The sequence below is a fragment of the Sorghum bicolor genome, chromosome 10 (genome assembly GCF_000003195.3).
Source record: "Sorghum bicolor cultivar BTx623 chromosome 10, Sorghum_bicolor_NCBIv3, whole genome shotgun sequence".
Lineage (NCBI taxonomy): Eukaryota > Viridiplantae > Streptophyta > Magnoliopsida > Poales > Poaceae > Sorghum > Sorghum bicolor.
Window position 1 is genome coordinate 2,815,755 of NC_012879.2, and position 18,036 is coordinate 2,833,790.

Here is an 18,036-nt window from a genome sequence, read left to right on the forward strand (position 1 = left end):
ATTGTTTGCTTATGACCTTGATCGTGTTGGTCTATGACAAGTGTCATAACTTAATTGTAAAACTTTGTAATAAATTGGCCTGAGTTCATCCAGTTTAGGGTGAATGAAGTGCAACACTGTTAAATCCTATAATAATTGTAGGAACATGCGGGCACCTATACCAAGTCAAGGAGTTAAATCCAGATAGGCAGATTACATCGTCACAAGAAACTTAACCAACTAAGCTGGCTCACTTCGCCACATCACTTTTATTTTGATTTCTAGGTCTGTTGTGGATTCTAGCACTATTTCAGACAAGTTTCAACTCGCTCTATATACAGATGGGGCATACACTGATTCAACACTAATGTGAATATGACATGTTGTGTCTAATATCTGAACTTATACACCGGTGTCGTCTAGGTCTTAAATTCCAAATTCACATATTTATTTATACAGGTCTCCAAACTTGTTAAATGAACTGCATGAGGTAACTAAACTTGCAAGACAGTGCATCTGAGTCCTTAATTTCTAATTACAGCTCCAAGTTCCAAAACTTGCTAATCGGGTCACATGATGATAGATGTAGATTATCATTATTTACGATAAACCACCAGTCGTAGCAGGACATCCCTCTCTCTCATCTGCTTTACCATTTCCCCCTCATATGCCACTGCCACTCTCTATTGTGCTGCCACAGCTCGAGCAACAGCACCAACAATAGCTCATCAACATTTGAAGTGGCTCAAAATATGAATAAAAGGAGCACGTACTGCCACCATGACCAAGCGTGTGGCAGCTAGCATCCGCATGCTCCCTGGTATTCTCCACACGCTTGCCGAGCTGGGCCACAACCAAGGCCGATCACTAGTAGACAAGTAGGTTTTTTAATCTCGGTTGGGAAAGCCCTTTTAGTTTTAGTCCCAACCGAGATCGTGGAGCAGGATTAATCCTGGTTTTCCAACCAGAATTGCGAATCTGAGACTAAAAAGGTTCAGACTTTTAGTTTCGGGTTACACAACTGAGATTAAAACCCATCATCGAGACTAAAAATTAATTTAAATTCTGCAGATCTTCCTCTTACGTGTGTGAGATTTGAACCTAGGACTCCCTCTTACGTGTGTGAGATTCGAACGACCTAGGAGCTCTTGTCTCGCATGTAGCTTACTTATCAACTCAACTGTACACCACTTGCGACGATGTCCTGGACACTCTCTTTTTGAATTTAGACCTTTAGTCCTGGATGGGAGACCTTTAATCTAGGTTGATGACTATAATCAGGAGTCCCACTTGGTGTTACCAACTAGGGCTAAAGGTTGGAGGACCTTTAGTCCTGGTTAATAACACCAACCGGGACTAAAGATCTCTGCTGCAAAAGCCTGCTGTACTATACGTTGGGCAGGAAATTCTGGTCCCGGTTGATGGTTCCAACCAATCTAAATCTCTTAACCCTCTGTTCTTGAAAACTTCAATTCCTAGAGTTGTCTTAAGTTACAATTTTTAAACTTTGACCGAATTTAGAAAAAACACTAAAATTTTTAGTACTAATTTAGTACCGTTAGATTTATCATAGAATATATTTTCATAACATACTCATTTATAAAGTTGATTAAACTTAAAAAAAGTTTGACTGACACACTAGGAATTGAAGTTTTCAGAGATAGAGAGAGTATTAGTCATGGGCCAAATTCTAGGCAGGACTAAAATCCAAAATCGAAAGTTTGTTCTAGTGGATGGTGACCAGCCAGGAGCGAGGAGGGCTCCCTACCCTCGACTTTGGCGGCGGAAGGATCCACACTTTTGTTTATTTCACCCTAAAAATCGAAAACTTTTTAAAATTTTTCGTCACATTAAATCTTGCGACACATGCATGGAGCATTAAATATAGATAAAAACAAAAACTAATTATACAGTTTATCTGTAAATCGCGAGATGAATCTTTTGAGTCTAGTTAGTTTATGATTGGACAATAATTGCTAAATAAAAATAAAAGTGTTATAGTACCTAAAATCAAAAAAAATTAGAAGGCCTGCAAAGCTTCCTTGTATAGTGTTGTTCGAACATCACTAGACCAAGGGCATGGAGCGCTATCCGAATGGACACACGAGGGACTCCATCTGGACTAGTGCTAGAGCTAGATTCAGAAATAATAAGGAGCTGGATGGCATTCCCTCCCAAATTACAGGACCGCTAATGTATTTTTTTCTCTCTAGAAATTAAGGTAGACACAAAATTACCTAGTTATATCTCTATACTTAATATTAATCTCTATATCTATATCTATATCTATATCTATATCTATATCTATATCTATACTTTCTAGCTTTATCTCTTCTTTTCTCTTTCTCACAATAAAAAAAGAGGAAGGTATTTCTTGGTCGGTCATTTCTCACAACCATCTGATCTCTAATCTCTATCTTTTCTCTGACTATTGGACCATTCAGTGCTTACATTAAGAAAGGCACCAGCCAACAACAATCGGTTAACATATGCACTCTCTTGCTAAGCAGCTCTGATTGTTCCAGATAAATCCTCGTCTAACTATAACTATATATGCCACTGTTGAGATTTTTACTACTCCAAAAGTATTTCAAAATACCTTCCATATCCCCAACTCTTTTATGGCCACTCATCTTTTTACAAATAAAGTTGCCGCACCAAACCCAACCATCAGAGAGAGAGAGGCCAATGACAAATAGGTCTGACATGTGAGAGAGAGAGATGCCAACATATAAGTCTGACATGTTAATGAATATTAAAGGAGACATATTGCCGTAACTCTCCTAATAACTACACATTGAGGAAAGTATTAGGTTATTCTTGAAGATGCTCTTAGGCCAGTCTCAATGGTGTTTCATAAGAGTTTCATGCACATTAAATATGATGATGTGGCGCTATAGTAATGAAGAGAGAGATGATAATAGTTTTATGGGAGTATTGAGAGTTTCATCCCCATGAAACTCTTATGCACTGTTTCCGAAGTATGGATGTGTTGAAAACTGAGCTATGAAACTCCCATTGAGGATGGCCTTAGAATGGCCAAAATATAGACACACGAAACTTGTCTGTACTCTTAACAATCCGTCTATCATACGCGTAGTATTTTAGAAGACCTACAATACCATGACAACTTATCTATCGATCTCTATCTCTTCTCTTCTCTATGTGTGGCGCCAACGCGGGGATCACTTTATCGGTCATGAGGAGGTCGCCGAGACCGAAGAGGCCGCCAGGGTGGAGCGCGCGGCCAAGCGCCTTGTCGACGAAGTCAAGGTAAGCGGCTTTTTGTACTGCTGCGCATTCTTTTGCCTTGTCTTGCTTGATCGTTATATGCTTGCTTTGTAGGACGTAATGAAAACGGCGAAGTACCGGAAACGGTGCTTTGACCAGATAGAAGGCGTCATGGCCGAGAACAAGGCCCTTGCCGCGGAGGTAGACCGTTTGCGGGCGGAGGTCGGGGAGAAGGTGGTCGAGATGAGCGCCGAAAAGGAGCGTCGTCTCGACCTCGCTCGTCGTCTGGCCGACCAGTACCGGCTGCAGGAAGGTTAGTCACACGCTCCGAGCAGTTTCGCGTACTTGTATAGTTTGCTTTGCTGACCAGTTTAGGATTCACGCAGACTTGGAGGAGGAGGTGGCGAGCCTCCAACAAGAGAAGGAGCAGCTCAGCCAACAGCTCGCCGGTGCTCAGGAGTCCGGGCGGCGAGCGGAAGAGGAATTGGGTCGAAAAGACCGGGAGTTAGCTGGTAATGGGTGCCGCCTTGTTGGTTGCTGCCTGCCCCTTTGCTTGTCTGGTATGCCGAAAGTAACGTTTCGTTTCGTTTGCAGTGCTCAAGGTGAACACCAAAAAGCACCTGGATGACCTGATCAAGGACCGGGACTCCTGGAAGGCCAACTGTTGCAGGATCTGGAAAGGAGTGTCCCCGGTCCTAGATCTGCTCAGCCCCGAGCTCCCGGAGAGCCAGCCCCGCGCGCCGCAGTTGACCCCGGTCGAGAAGGCGCAACGGGCGTGGGACTGGCTCCAGCAGTTTGTGAAGGACGCCGGGGAGTTTGCCGGCGCGCACGTCCTTAGCATGGTGCGCGCCCACTACCCCCTGGTCGACTTGAGCAGGCTGGAGAAGGGGTACCCGAAGGAAGTCGGCCCACAGGAAGCGGACGAACTTCGGGGTAGTCTGCTGGACTTGTCGTCGACGGTGATCGGCGACATCAATCTGTGCGGAACGGCCACTCCTCCAGACCAGCCGAGCTCAGATAGGTCGGCCAGGGAGTTGTCGGGCGCGTCCGTTGCGGGAGATGGGCGGTCGACGCCTGCGGTCTCGACCAGCCAGGCGCCGGTGGCCCCGACCCCTTCGTCCGGGCAGCAGGGCCAGGCGGGTGATCAGCCCGAGCAGCTAGGCCAATAAAGTAGTCTGTAGGAATAGACTAGTGTTTGCCCGTCAGAGTATTTATTGTAAACTTTGTATGTAAAGTTTGTAATAAAGTTTGCTTTTTGTCATGACTGTTGTTTTGAGCGCTGTAAGAATATCTGAGTGACGTGTCACCACATTTGTCTTGGTTGTCGCTAAGAGCATCCGTTGCAGGAGTTTTGCCAAGTGCTGTATGTGACAAGGTATGGGCCAAAAATAGAGAATTTCATTATCAAAAATTATAAGATACTTACAAAAGGAAGTCATTAAAACTTTATGGATAGAAACGTCGCAGTTTGTCGATGTGCCAAGAATTAGGCACTCTTGTTCCGTCTGGGTATGCCAATCTGTAGGACGTAGGTCCTTCCCAGGGGGTGGATAGCTTGTGCATTCCCTCCTGGCTTGTTTTCCATCGAAGCACCAGATCGCCGACCACGAAGGAACGGTCCTTGACGTTCCTGTTGTAGTATCGCCTGACTGCTGCGAGATATTTTGCTGTTCGGAGACACGAAACTAAACGCTTCTCCTCCATGCAATTGATTTCGAGTTCTCTGGCGTTGTCGGCGGCCGCCTGGTCGAAGTGCTCGATTCTAGGAGATCCGAAGTGTATGTCAGACGGCAAGACCGCCTCTGCGCCGTACACCATGAAGTAGGGAGACACCCCTGTGTTTCGACTGGTCTGAGTTCGGAGGCCCCAGACCACTGCCGGCAATTCTTTCATCCATCGACCGGGTGCTCTGTCGTTCTCGGTGTACAACCTTTTCTTTAGGGCGTCGACGATCATTCCGTTAGCACGTTCAACTTGACCGTTGGCACGTGGATGTGCCACTGACACATATTTTATGACTATGCCTCTGTCATCGCAGAAATCCCAAAAAGTGGTGCCAGTAAACTGAGTGCCCAGGTCGGTGATTATGCTGTTCGGGATGCCGAATCTGTGTATGATTTGATTGAGGAACTCCACAGCCTTCTCGGAGGTTGCCTTGACCAGGGGCATGTATTCAATCCACTTGGAGAACTTGTCGATTAACACGAAGACAAACTTGAACTTGCCCGGGGCTGGTTTAAATGGTCCGATCATGTCAAGCCCCCAGCAAGCAAAGGGCCAAGACGACGGGATGGTTTGAATTTCATGGGCAGGTACGTGGGTCCTCTTAGCGAAAAACTGACATCCTTCGCAATGCCGAACCAGTTTTTCTGCGTCGCTGACCGCGGTTGGCCAATAAAAACCTGCTCGGAAAGCCTTTCCGACCAGCGTTCTAGATGCGGCGTGGTTGCCGCAGGATCCGGCGTGTATGTCCTCCAAGAGCTTGATACCATCGTCTTGGGGTATGCACTTGAGCAGTACCTCGGAGCTTGCGTTTTTCCGCATGAGTCTTCCGTCGACCAGGAATGTAGTTCTTTGATCGTCGGATGAGACGCTCGTTCTCTGTTTTGTCCTGAAAACCTGTCCCGTCTGAGATGTATTTGATGAACGGGATACGCCAGTCACGCCCACCGGTTGTCGGAGTGGCGTCATCTATGAGCATTGCCTCGGTGGGTTGCTTGGCGACCAGGGGGAGCTTACGCTCGGCTCATGGATGTCCTGGACGAAAATACCCCGCGGGATTTGGGCCCGAGACGAGCCTAACTTTGACAACGCATCTGCTGCTTGGTTCTTATCCCGGACCACGTGGATGTACTCTATGCCATAGAAGTTAGTTTCCCATTTGCGAATTTCTTTGCAGTAGAGATCCATCTTCTCGTGGGTTGCGTCCCACTCCTTGTTGAGCTGGTTGATGACCAAAGCGGAGTCGCCGTAGACATAGAGGCGCTTGACCCCCAGTTCGACGGCTAGTCGTACGCCATGTAAGCAAGCTTCGTATTCGGCGACATTGTTTGACGCCGGAAAAAGGATCCGAAGGACGTAGCGGAGTTTGTCCTTGTTTGGTGATACGAACAATATCCCAGCGCCTGCACCGTTGATGTTCAAGGACCCATCAAAGAACATTGACCAGTGGTCTGAGACATCTGGAACGGAAGGCTCGTTGAGATCCGTCCATTCGGCAATGAAATCGACCAGGGCTTGAGACTTGACAGTGGTGCGACTCTGGAACTCTAGAGAAAATGGACATAATTCCATTGCCCATTTCACGATTCTGCCATTGGCGTCTTTATTGCGCAGGATGTCCCCGAGAGGAAAACTGGTTGTCACCAGGACTCGATGGCCGTCGAAGTAGTGCTTCAGCTTTCTTGACGTTATCAGGATGGCGTATATAAGCTTCTGTATTTGTGGGTACCTGGCCTTGGATTCGTTTAAAACTTCACTTATGAAGTAAACGGGTCTCTGGACCTTGAAGACGTGACCTGGTTCATCTCGCTCGACCACTATTGCCGTGGAAACAACCCTGTCGGTTGCAGCAATGTAAAGGAGCAGGTCTTCATTGGGCTGAGGCGCTGTGAGGACAGGCGGTGAAGTGAGGAAGGTCTTAAGCTGAGTGAACGCAGCGTCGGCTTCTTCTGTCCAGGAGAATTTTTCTGACGCTTTCAATAGTTTGAAGAAAGGGAGGCCTTTTTCTCCCAGCCTTGAGATGAAACGACTGAGGGCGGCCATGCATCCGGTTAGCTTCTGAATATCCTTGACGTTCTTCGGTGGTCGCATGTCGAGTACGGCTTTGACTTTTGAAGGGTTTGGTCGTATGCCGTCGCAACTGACGACGTTGCCGAGCAGTAGACCGGAAGGAACGCCGAAAATGCATTTCTTGGGGTTGAGCTTCCACTTGTACCTATTGAGTGCCTTGAAGGTTCGGTCTAAGTTGTCGATTAGGGTGCTCACGTCCCTTGTGTCGGGGGTCCCTGTCTTGGTCCTCATCCTCATCTTCGTGGTCGTGCCCGTCGCGTTTGTTACTTTTCTTGGCGGTGTCTTCTTGGGCGGCCCGCCGTGTATAGATACTTTTGAGGACGCGGCACTCTTCCATGGTATGGTTAGACTTTGGGTGTAGCTGGCACGGTCCCTTCAACGTTTTGTTGTAGTCGTCTTGGTAGTCCCGTCGTCCATTGGGACGTTTGACCGTGTTTACTTCGTGGTCGTATTCGCGAGGGCGCTTTCCTCTGAAGTCGTCGCGGCTGTCGCGCCGCCGATCCCAACCCTCTCGGTGATCGCGGTTGTCGGAGCGGCGGTGATTTCTGTTGTCGTAGCGACCACGACCGTCATCTCGCCGGGAGGGCTGGTCGGTGCCTCTCGCATCGTCTCGGATTAGTTTTTCTGCGTCATCAGCATCGGCATAATTTTTAGCCGTGGCTAGGAGCTCTGCTACCGTTGATGGGCGCTTACGCAACAGCTTGTTCCTCAGCGCTTCATGGAAACGCAAGCCCTTGATAAAGGCTGATATGGCCTCGTCATGAGAAATCTTCGGGATTTTGAGGCGCATATCCGAGAATCGTCGGATGTAATCGCGCAGAGGTTCATTCTTCCTGTCTCTTATCCTTTCAAGGTCATACTTGTTTCCGGGCTGCTCGCATGTGGCGATGAAGTTGTCGATGAAAGCCTGTCGTAGCTCTTCCCAAGAGTCGAAGGAGTCCTCGGGCAAGCCGAGAAGCCACTGATGACCAGCCTGGTCGAGGACTACGGGGAAGTAGTTAGCCATGACGTGCTCATCTCCTGCCGCTGATCGGACGGCGATTTCGTAGAGGGTGATCCAGTTCTCTGGATTTTCCTTGCCGTCGTATTTTTTAAGTTTTTCGAGCTTGAAATTGCGGGGCCACACGACCTGGCGGAGGTGTGAGGAGAACTGCCTTAGGCCCGGAGGACCATGGGTCGCATCGTACTCGATGCGGCGCAGGTTTTCGTGGACTGCTCTCTCTGCGGCGCGCCTGTTGATGCTGTCCCGGGCATCTTTGGGAGGGATGTTGTGGCGGAGATCCCTGTGTTGATCTTCTTCTTCTTGGCCGCGTACACGGTTCTGCTGGCGGCGGCCATCGGCGTCCCGACCACCATCGTCGCGCCGTGAGTCCCCTCGACGGTTGTCGGGAGAGCGGCTGCGGCGACGCCTGCTGGGTGAGGCCCGGCTACGATGAGTCTGGTCGGAGGCGGCTTCCGTATAAGAGACGTCATGGACTCTCTTGAGCAGAGTGGCTGTCTGTCCCATCGCGGCGATCAGGTGTGCTCGGATACTGGTCCGGACTCCCTGGCATTCGGGGGTGTCAGGAAGCCGATCCAGGTTGGCCATGGCGACAGCCACGTTGGCGCTTGGCGTTTTGTAGACCGGCTGGTCCCCGACCATGTCAAAGGCATCGTTGAGGTTACCTGGTGGCGTCTGTTGTTGCTCGTCCGCACGCCGTCGGGCGCGATCGGCGTTACGCTGTTCGCGGAGTTGCCTCTGGTCGTCTGTTTCTCCGTCAACAACCGGTTCGTCGGCGCTGACATTGAATACAATATCCCCTCGCCGGGGGGGAATATCGGGAATCGGTCGAAACCCGGAGGGTGTGGAGGAAAATCCAGGTCGTAGTCCTCGTCTTCGGTGTTCACAACCTCGGTGGGGACGGAGCCGGTGCTTGAGTTGGTGCTGGAAACCTGGCCGTCCCGTAGCTCTCGGATGGTCACCATGTTGACATGGTGACGATTGTTCCTTGTCGGCGACCAGCCCGCTTTGCTGAAAACGGATTGGACATGCTGTGAGTAAACAGAGGCCGAGTTGTTCAGGCCGCAAGGATAGTCTTCCTTTTTGAGCTCGACGGATCGTCCTGAGGGGGTTAAGGTTATCGTCAGGGACGTTCCCAGCCGTTCGTGTGTGGCGACACGAGTTGGCCGGCGGAATTTCGAAAAATCCGCTCGAGCAGCTTGGTCGGGCCGGCGCAGAACTCCATCTATTAGTTGGGAGACTTCGAGTAGCTTGGAGTCAGCGCGATCGAGCGCTTGGAGGAGGTCCGAGCAGTCGATCTCCTTTCCCTTGTAGAGCGGGAACGGTGGTCGGGAGCTTGGTGCCGTCATGCGTGTGGTCGGAGACGGCGTGATCTCAGATTGGATCTGGATCTCTTTCGGAACCGTGGTCGCGAAACCGCCGCTGCACGTCGTCCACGTGATCTGGCCGACGGTGAACGTGAGGCCTTCGGGCACGGTCGCGGAAGCTGGGATCGTGACCATCTTGTTCGCCGGAAAAGTTGCACGCACACCCCCTACCTGGCGCGCCACTGTCGACGAAAGCTAGTCGGCAGTCTACCTTGGGGTATACCCACGGTAGTAGTTTATCGGTAGACGGTGCGCAAACTACGAACTCGATGGTGACGCAAGACACGGACAAGCTTTTTATCCAGGTTCGGCCGCCGAGTTGGCGTAATACCTACGTCCTGCGTCTGGTTGTATTGATTTGTGCTGAAAGAATATGATGTGTTAGGGGGGTCCCTTGCCCCTCCTTATATAGTCCGGAGGGCAGGGCTACAGAGCTAGAAACTAATCCTAGTCGGTTACAACTGCCGTAGATAATTCGATATCAATTCCTATTCTAACCGACTAGAATCCTGCTTGATCTCCACGTCTTGTTTCCTTGCGCGAAACTCGGGCTGTCGGATCAAGCCTTGAACTCGTCTCGTAGTGGGCCAAGCTTCCTGGCTGAAGTCTAGCCGTAAGGGTATAGGAGTTTATACCCCCACATACTCCCTCCGTTACAAATTATAAGTCACTTTGACTTTATTAATACATACATTTTATTATGTATCTAGATATAATATGTGTCCAGATGCATAACAAAATGGATGTACCAAAAAATAAATCAAAGCGACTTATAATTTGGAATAAAGAGAGTGCATCTCTATCTCTACTCCCTGTCTAGCTCTATCTCTCCAAGCCATCCAGATAATCACATAACAAATTATAGACAATAGATTCAGACATTTTCGTTGACCTATCTTTTTAGCCAGAGCGAGATTATGCTAGTGAACTAGTGACGTCGTGGTCAGAGGTTCAACTATAAAACTCACACCAACACCAGCACCACCCCAGCGTCATCCCATTCCCATTGCAATTTCAGGATTTTGGCACCTTTCGTTCTGAGTTCGTCGCGACTGTGAGATACTCCTGCAGCCCTACTCGCAAGCGAGCAGGCAGAATGGAGCGCCGCGCCGTGACCGTGAACCCGGTCCTCGTCGTCCTTGTGCTCCTTGTGCTGTCCTGCCTCCTCGTCTACCCCCCTTCGCCACCTCCCCCACACCACCCGTACTCCTCCGTTGCCATGCCAAGTGAGTCTCAGTAGCTACCAGCAGGCAATTCCTTTATCGATCAGTAGCTGATTACTTTGTCTGTGCATGTGTTCGTGCGATTGCAGGAAGTCTGCGCGTGGGGAGCCAGCAGCAGCACCCTACGGCTCTGAAGCTCACTTCTTCTCAGGTACCGTACTAATTTGCTGTTTTGCTCTAATCTCCCTCGTACCCTGCCTTCTTGCCTATTACAGAACTGTTGGCGAAAGTAGCCGCTGTAATTCTGATGATGACTTTTGTGTTCCAAAACAGGAGATGGCGACGGCGGCGATAAACTTTGAGGTAGATGACTACCCACCGCCTGACCATAAGTCCATAACCACCACCATGGCCCGGGCCAATGAAGAGCTTGAATGAAGCTGGACCCAATAATCGTTCGTCTTTACCAGTGTAGTACTACAAAGTGCTTTGTTAGTGCTCCTGTATCATAGAATAATTAAAAAATACTAATGGTCCCTAACTCCCTATATTTGGGAGAGGTTGCCAGTCAGATCTCAATTTTTTTTATTTCTCGGCACTACTAACACTGTTGAATGGTTGATAGATTCAGTAGATAAGTTCAAGCGAATAGATAGGCCAAAACTAGCACTAATTTGTGCGGCATACTAGTCAACACTACGCTCTAGCTATGTCATGCCGTGTCAGGCTGCTAAGCCCAATCCTCTTAGCCTATGCGCGACCCTACGGGCACGATAGCCTATAGGGCCCGTGCCAGGCCGAGTTGTCATCGCTGCAGCTACGCCTTGTGCGTTGTGGCTGTTACGCCGCCGCAACATCGTGCCGAGTTCATCATGCCACCGCTGTGCCGTGAGAGGGAGTGAAAAGCATCTAGGCTCCTAATGAGTTTCGGTGATTAATAACAATGTTGATTACTATGACTAACGTGTGTTTTGCAGAGGCAAGGTCATGGTAATGGTGATCGATGGACTAGATCATTCATGCCGACTTAATGGTGGAAATTGTTTCGGTTTTTAAAGGATGATTGGACATCGTGGAGACTAGACTAGGTCTAAGTGCCATTTGGTGAAGAAGGACACTTAGAGTAGTTTAGGACTTTGTTTTCCTTTGACTATACTATTAAGAGGGCATTGAATGGGTAGCTTGACCTAGACAAGGCTTTAGGTTCAGGTGTGGTGCACACTTGGTAAACCTAGCACTAGGCAGCTCTGAGAAAGTCCTTAGATCGAAAGGAACAAACTTCGTTTCGGAAAGATCGAGTTTCGACGAAGTTTGGGTGCCTAAGTAGGCACCGGACGCTATGTGAATGCGTCCGGTGAGGTTGACTTGAGTCAGAGTGGCTGGGTGCCGAGGGTTAGACACCGGACGCTCACACCGGACTCACCGGGGAGCGTCCGGTCCCATACCCAGGGAAGTCTGCAGTTAACCAGGGCACCAGACGCTAGCACCGGACACGCCGGGGAGCATCCGGTCCCATACCTAGGGAGGGTGTAAATTTCCCCTCACACCGGACGATGCCACCAGACCCACTAAGGGTGCGTCCGGTGCTCTGTCAGAGGCAGTATAGTTAGCTGTTAATGTGTCACTGGACGCTCTGTGCAGTGCGTCCAGTGCAACATTACAAGCATCCGGTGCTCCCGTTTTCAGTGTAAAACGGTTGGTCGGCCCTTGGACTTGATGGGGAGTATTTATACTCCTCCACCTCGTCCATGGAAGGTCTCTTGCCCATTTTAATAAGTTGAGAATCACCTTGTGGTGCAAGAGAGAAGCAAGAGCCTAGAGAGGATTGAGAATTGAGAGATTTCTTGAGTGAATCCTTCTCTAGTAGAGTTCCAAGAGTCAAGTGTGCATCCACCACTCTCTAGTGCCTTGTTTGCATCAAGTGAGAGTTCATTGCTTGTTACTCTTGGTGATCGCAATCACCTAGACAATTCGGTGGTGATTGGAGGCACGAAGACCGCCCGGAGTTCTTGTAGATGGCTTGTGTCAAGCTTGTGAGCAGTTTTGGACGATTCACCATGATGGAGTGTCGAAGAATCAGCCCGTAGAGAGCACTTGGTCCTTGCGCGGACCAAGGGGGAGCAAGACCCTTGGGCGGGTGCTCCAACGAGGACTAGTTGGGAGTGGCAACTCTCCGATACCTCAGCAAAACATCGCTGCGTTCCTCTTGCTCTACTCCTTTACTTTCTAGCATTTACATTCCTAGAATTGCCTTGCTAGAATAGGATTGGAACAGATCACACTAGGCACAAGGGGTTGAATTGGAGCTTATAGGTTGCTTAAATTTTTAGAGAAGCCCAATCCCCCCCTCTTGGGCATCTTGATCCTTTCAGGGAGCCCTAGCTCTCCTCACTGAGGTGTCGCGCCACCGCACGAGGGAGCCCAGCTCCATGGCTGAGATCGTCGCACCGTCAGGCATCACACGAGAGGGAGCGGGCGCCGCATGAGAGAGAAACGTGGTTGTTGCGCGAGATGGAGGATGTACACATATTTTGGTAAGAGAGGCGGGACAAGGAACTGTTATTTGAGGGCTAGGGTTTTGAATATTTATATACTCTCGTATCTATATTCACACTTTTAAATTCCTCAAGGGCTGCCCAATGTCTAGAAAAGTTTGGGTCGATTGTTCCAGCCTATTAGCTATGTCGTGCCTGTGCCACCACTGCGGCCCGGAGTCGTGATAACCTAGGCACTGTTGGTACTGGCACTACAGACATCGTGACGTGCTGGGTTAGGGTCATGCTTTTTGGGGTTGTGCCCACGTCGACCCATTGGACCTGCCTCGTTTGACCATCTATAGTTTCTACTTGCTCAAAATGCTGAATGATATGTTATTTCATCGTTGATCTGAATCTGACATGTTGGATCTAGTACCTAAACTTGTATAATCTAAACTCTCCCTTGCTGGTATGATGAGCTAGTTACAATGATCACTACAGCAAATAGGTGCTTTGCCGAGTGCTGCACTCGGCAAAGAGCACTCCGCAAAATTTTCGTCGATAATTAAAGGGTATGACACTCAACAAAGTTCTGATTTGCTCTAGTGGATGGTACAGAGTTCAATTCCAATACACGTGTTAGAATAGATGGCGCCATTGTCGAATAAATCTCCGAGACGCAAAGTATGTAGGTGACAATGCAATAAGTTGCACATCCCATTGTAATGCACTGGCACGTTCACTGCGCACCACCACATACTCTGAATCCAATACACATTCAACATGGTATGAATTCGATTCAGATGTATTGAAACAACCGGTGCGATCGTTGAATAAATAGGCGAGGCGCGACTTTATCAGCAGGTGACCACATAACAATCTATATCCATTAGTAACGATCAATTTGACACATATTTGAATGTCACTCCAATTAGCTATGGAACATTTGCAACGACCGAAGAAATCCACAGAAACTGACAACTGACGACTCTCCCATTTTTCACACCTCACGCACACGCACCCAGCTCCTAACATTCTATACACTCCAATGTCGACAAGTTCAAGCTCAAGTTCCGAGCCATAGCCATTGTCTCCTCCACCACACCTCCTTGACCGACCATGTCGATCGGTTATTCGTCTCGTCCATCCCATCATCATCAGCCGTTAATTGAATTGTGATCAGAGGTTGTTCATATTATCAGGTGCATCCGATGATCGTAGGCAGCCCCAGAGCGACTGCTCCATGCGCGCGAAGCTGTCGTCAAGCTCGTACATGGAGCAGGCGAACGCGTCCTCGTCCTCGTCCGCCCTCGCCGCGCCGTAGAGCTGGTCACCGTGACGACCCAGCTCGCCCTCTGCCTCCGGCTGCTCAACTTTGGCGTCAACAACGTCCGCCGGCGATACTGCCCCGTCGTCGTCCGCGACCACGAGCTGCTGCTGCTGCGCGGCGCCGCCGCCGGCGTTCCGCGCCACGAGCTCCTGAAACACTGACGAGCGCAGCAGCAGGCTGAGCGCCGTGGTGGACGACGACGGCGACGGCGATGGAGACGGCCTCCCGGCGCACAGAGCCGTCGGGCTGGGCCCTGCGCTGCCAGCTGCGTACACGGAGCCCACGTCGTCGATGCCGCCAGAGAACAGAGCAGCCCCACGCGCCGCGGCCAGCTGCCCGCGGTAGAGGTCGTCGACGTCGACCTGCAGCATGCCGGCCGCGGCGCCGTGCGGGTGCTGCAGGAGGCCGCCAGCCTGTAGGGACAGCGACGCCGGCGGTATACCCGGCGCCCTGACGCCCGACGTCGGGGTGCCGGCGGCGCTGTCCTCGACGCCGCCGCCGGGCTTGAGCCAGCGGATGTAGGTGCTGAGGTCGAAGTTGGTGACGGCGTTGATGCCGCGGTACTCGATGGCGGCGATGTCGTAGGCGCGCGCCGCCTCCTCCTGCGTGCTGTACGTGCCCAGGTACAGGTACTTGTTGCCGAACACCCGGCCGATCCGTGCCTCCCATCTGCCGTTGTGGTGGTGCCTGCGTGCAAGCGATGTGCGTCAGGCGGCGGCCATGCATGACCGGCGAGATGATCGGCCGGACAAGCTAGGTGTGTCGTGCGTACGTACCGTGCGACGCCCCTGTACTTGGAAACTCCGCGGGAGAAGCCGTTGCTCTTCCTGCTTTGCCAATGGGGGAAAACAAAAACATTATTCGATCACTCTAGCTTGGATCTTTCTCTGCGAGCTGTGGAGCACATCAGAACACGAACGTACTACAGTTCGTTGGTGCATAGAACTATATGAGTGTGTATATGGTCACCTTCGTATGGAGGCAAGGTACTCTTCCTTGGACACATTCTGCATCACTTTGAGCTCTCTCTCGTAGTCCACGACCTGCCAGATGTACAACAAATCATATTGATATTGATCATGATGCTCGAAATCTAAAATATATTTTGTATAGCATATATACACCTTGCCTAGAAATTTTATTTGGACTGTTCTCAAATTACCTTCTACAACTGTAATACTGCTGGTTGTACAAGATATATATAGGATTTTCCTTGTACAACTCTTGGATTCTCCCTACAGCACTCCTCTTATTGTTGTGTATTTTTGGAGGAGGTTTGTTATACACATATATACTGGTACATACCATAATTTTCTTTTCCACGGCCCTACTAGCTACGTACTACTACTTTCATCAAAAAGGAACCGTAGCTTTATACTCCGATCCAACACCATATATGAGAGTATATATACGACGTACCGGAAAGTTGGTGTAGGTGGTAGGTCCCCAGTACTTGAGCGCTGCCAGATCATACGCTCTTGCTGCCGCGTCTTCCTCGTTGTACGCTCCAAGGTAAACTGTTCAACAACATCGTGGCACGCGTACGTACGTGTCATACAAAAGATCGATATATATGTATACATCTTGATCTTGTTCATGCTCAATTTTGTACGAACTACGACGTACTGTACCTTGCTTCCCTTTCTTCTTCTGCGTTGGGTTCCATGTCCCTTTGTCCCACAGGTGCGCCTCGAACCTGCCCGTCCACCGATGCCTGCGTGTGTGTACGTAGAAGCAATTACATGCAAATAAACGTTCTCAATACGTATATACGCCTGGACCAAAATTCACGTACGTACGTACGTACGTACGTACATGCTCTAGCCTAGCTATATACAAAAGCACACAAATAGCTAGCAGCTTAATTAATTACCTGCTTACGCCTCTGAACCTTGAGCTCCTCTTGGACGCGTTACTGTTGCTACTCGCCGACTTGTCGCCGCTGCCGGCGACCGCCTCGTCCTTGCCGCCGTTGCTCATCGTCACCAGGGACGACGGCGGCGGCGGCGGCGGCTCCCTCTTCCTACTCCTCTTATTACTCTTCACAGCACCGTCCCCGCCGCCGCCGCCGCCGCCGGTGGCCGCAGGAGCCGCCGGCCTCGGCGTAGCGCCGCAGTACAGCCCCTGCCCTCCTCCTCCGATGCCGATGCCGCCGCCGTGGAGCTCATCCTTCACCTGCAGGCTGTAGGTTTCCATGGCCACGGCCACCACCAGAGATCAGAAGGCCGGCCGGCTAGATCGATGTTGTGTGTTGGAATTGGAAGTAAAGGGCCGGGAGGTAGCTCCGCTCCCTACGTGCGTGTGAATGTTTATATGCAGCTGATCGAGAACAGATGGCACACGGCTGGTATTTCGTCCTTGTTTCCATCTATCTCCGCTGAAAACGACAGCAGGGCGGCGGTGTTCTCGGTGCCACGCCGCTTTGTCTCTTGCTGGCCTCGACAGCTTACACGCCTTGCATTGTGTTGCCGCTGCCTAGCTACTTGGCGCATAATATTCATTGGCCGGGAAAAAAAAAGAAAACTCTCCTTGCGTGTCCAGAATTTATATCACAAAGCTAAACAGTCAATGGTTTATTGTATATATGATAACTTCTCTTCAAAATAAAAGAAATGTTGGTAAATTAAATCCAGTCGGATGAAACAAATTAGCCTATAATATCTGACAGAAAACACTTAGTAGAGTGCAGATACAACTTGCACTTTTCTTGTGGAGAATACTATCAATGACATATGGTTTTTTCTCTAGACACAAATGTTGGTAAATTAATATATGTGGATGATACAGCTGACAACAGATATTGGGCTTTGGGAGGCTCAACAGAATGCATGTATAATTCCAAGTAGTTCCTATTTATATATACTCTCCGGTTCTAAATTGTAGGCCATTTTAGCTTTTTCTAGATACAAGATATATGATATATCTAGATACATAATAAAAGTGATGTATTTAGAAAAGTCAAAACACCATACTGCAAAATATGCAACTTTTTTCACTTAAGTGATATAATATTAATATAAACAGGACCAGCCAAGCATAAAAAATACCTAATAATACGTTGCATATATATGGTACATTCTGGATGAGTGTAGATTCTTATAGTTAGTAGATAGCGCTAACCAAACTTAGTAAGTTGACCACTATGCCTATTTGTAACCTTATTAAAAAGTCCCTAAGCATAGTTGAGGAACAAGATCTGATGAGAATCTCATGCAAGCTGTAAAAGAGACACGGACTTGCATTGCTTGATTACCGTCGCCCAATCACAAAAATACAATCCCTTTCAAGATCATGATAACATCAAGGAACTCGCATAGCTTGATTGTTGTCTCATTAATTATCCTCGTAAATACTGTACTTATTGCACGGCTATATAGCCTTCTCTGTTTCAGCAGGAAGTTTCACCGCATCTCCCTGCCCTTTTCAGCGTATGTGCTGTGCACATCAATGCTTTTGTATGCGCTCAATGCTTTTGCACTATACCACCAGGTGTCCATCTTCTACGCGCAATGCAGTTCACTGCTACAGAAAAGTTCTTTTCCAGCGGTATTTTCACAGTCCGCCGTCAGTTCGGGACAAAGAACTGGCAGTGAAAACTAGATGGTTTTGATAGCCGGCTTCAAACAACACTGCCGGTTTGGACAGTGCATGCAGGTGTTGCCCTGTGAATAGCACACGGATCCTATGGCCCACTGTC

General features: G+C 49.4%; 1 protein-coding gene across 1 annotated transcript; it reads right to left on the reverse strand.

Moving 5' to 3' along the window:
* On the reverse strand, window positions 14,189–16,535 carry LOC8068769 (AP2-like ethylene-responsive transcription factor BBM2). Its single transcript, XM_021449270.1, has 7 exons — window positions 16,213–16,535; window positions 15,971–16,053; window positions 15,759–15,856; window positions 15,309–15,382; window positions 15,116–15,166; window positions 14,399–15,026; window positions 14,189–14,356 (listed from the first exon to the last, which is right to left on the reverse strand). The coding sequence occupies exons 1-7, from the start codon at window positions 16,533–16,535 to the stop codon at window positions 14,189–14,191; spliced, it is 1,425 nt and encodes a 474-aa protein (XP_021304945.1).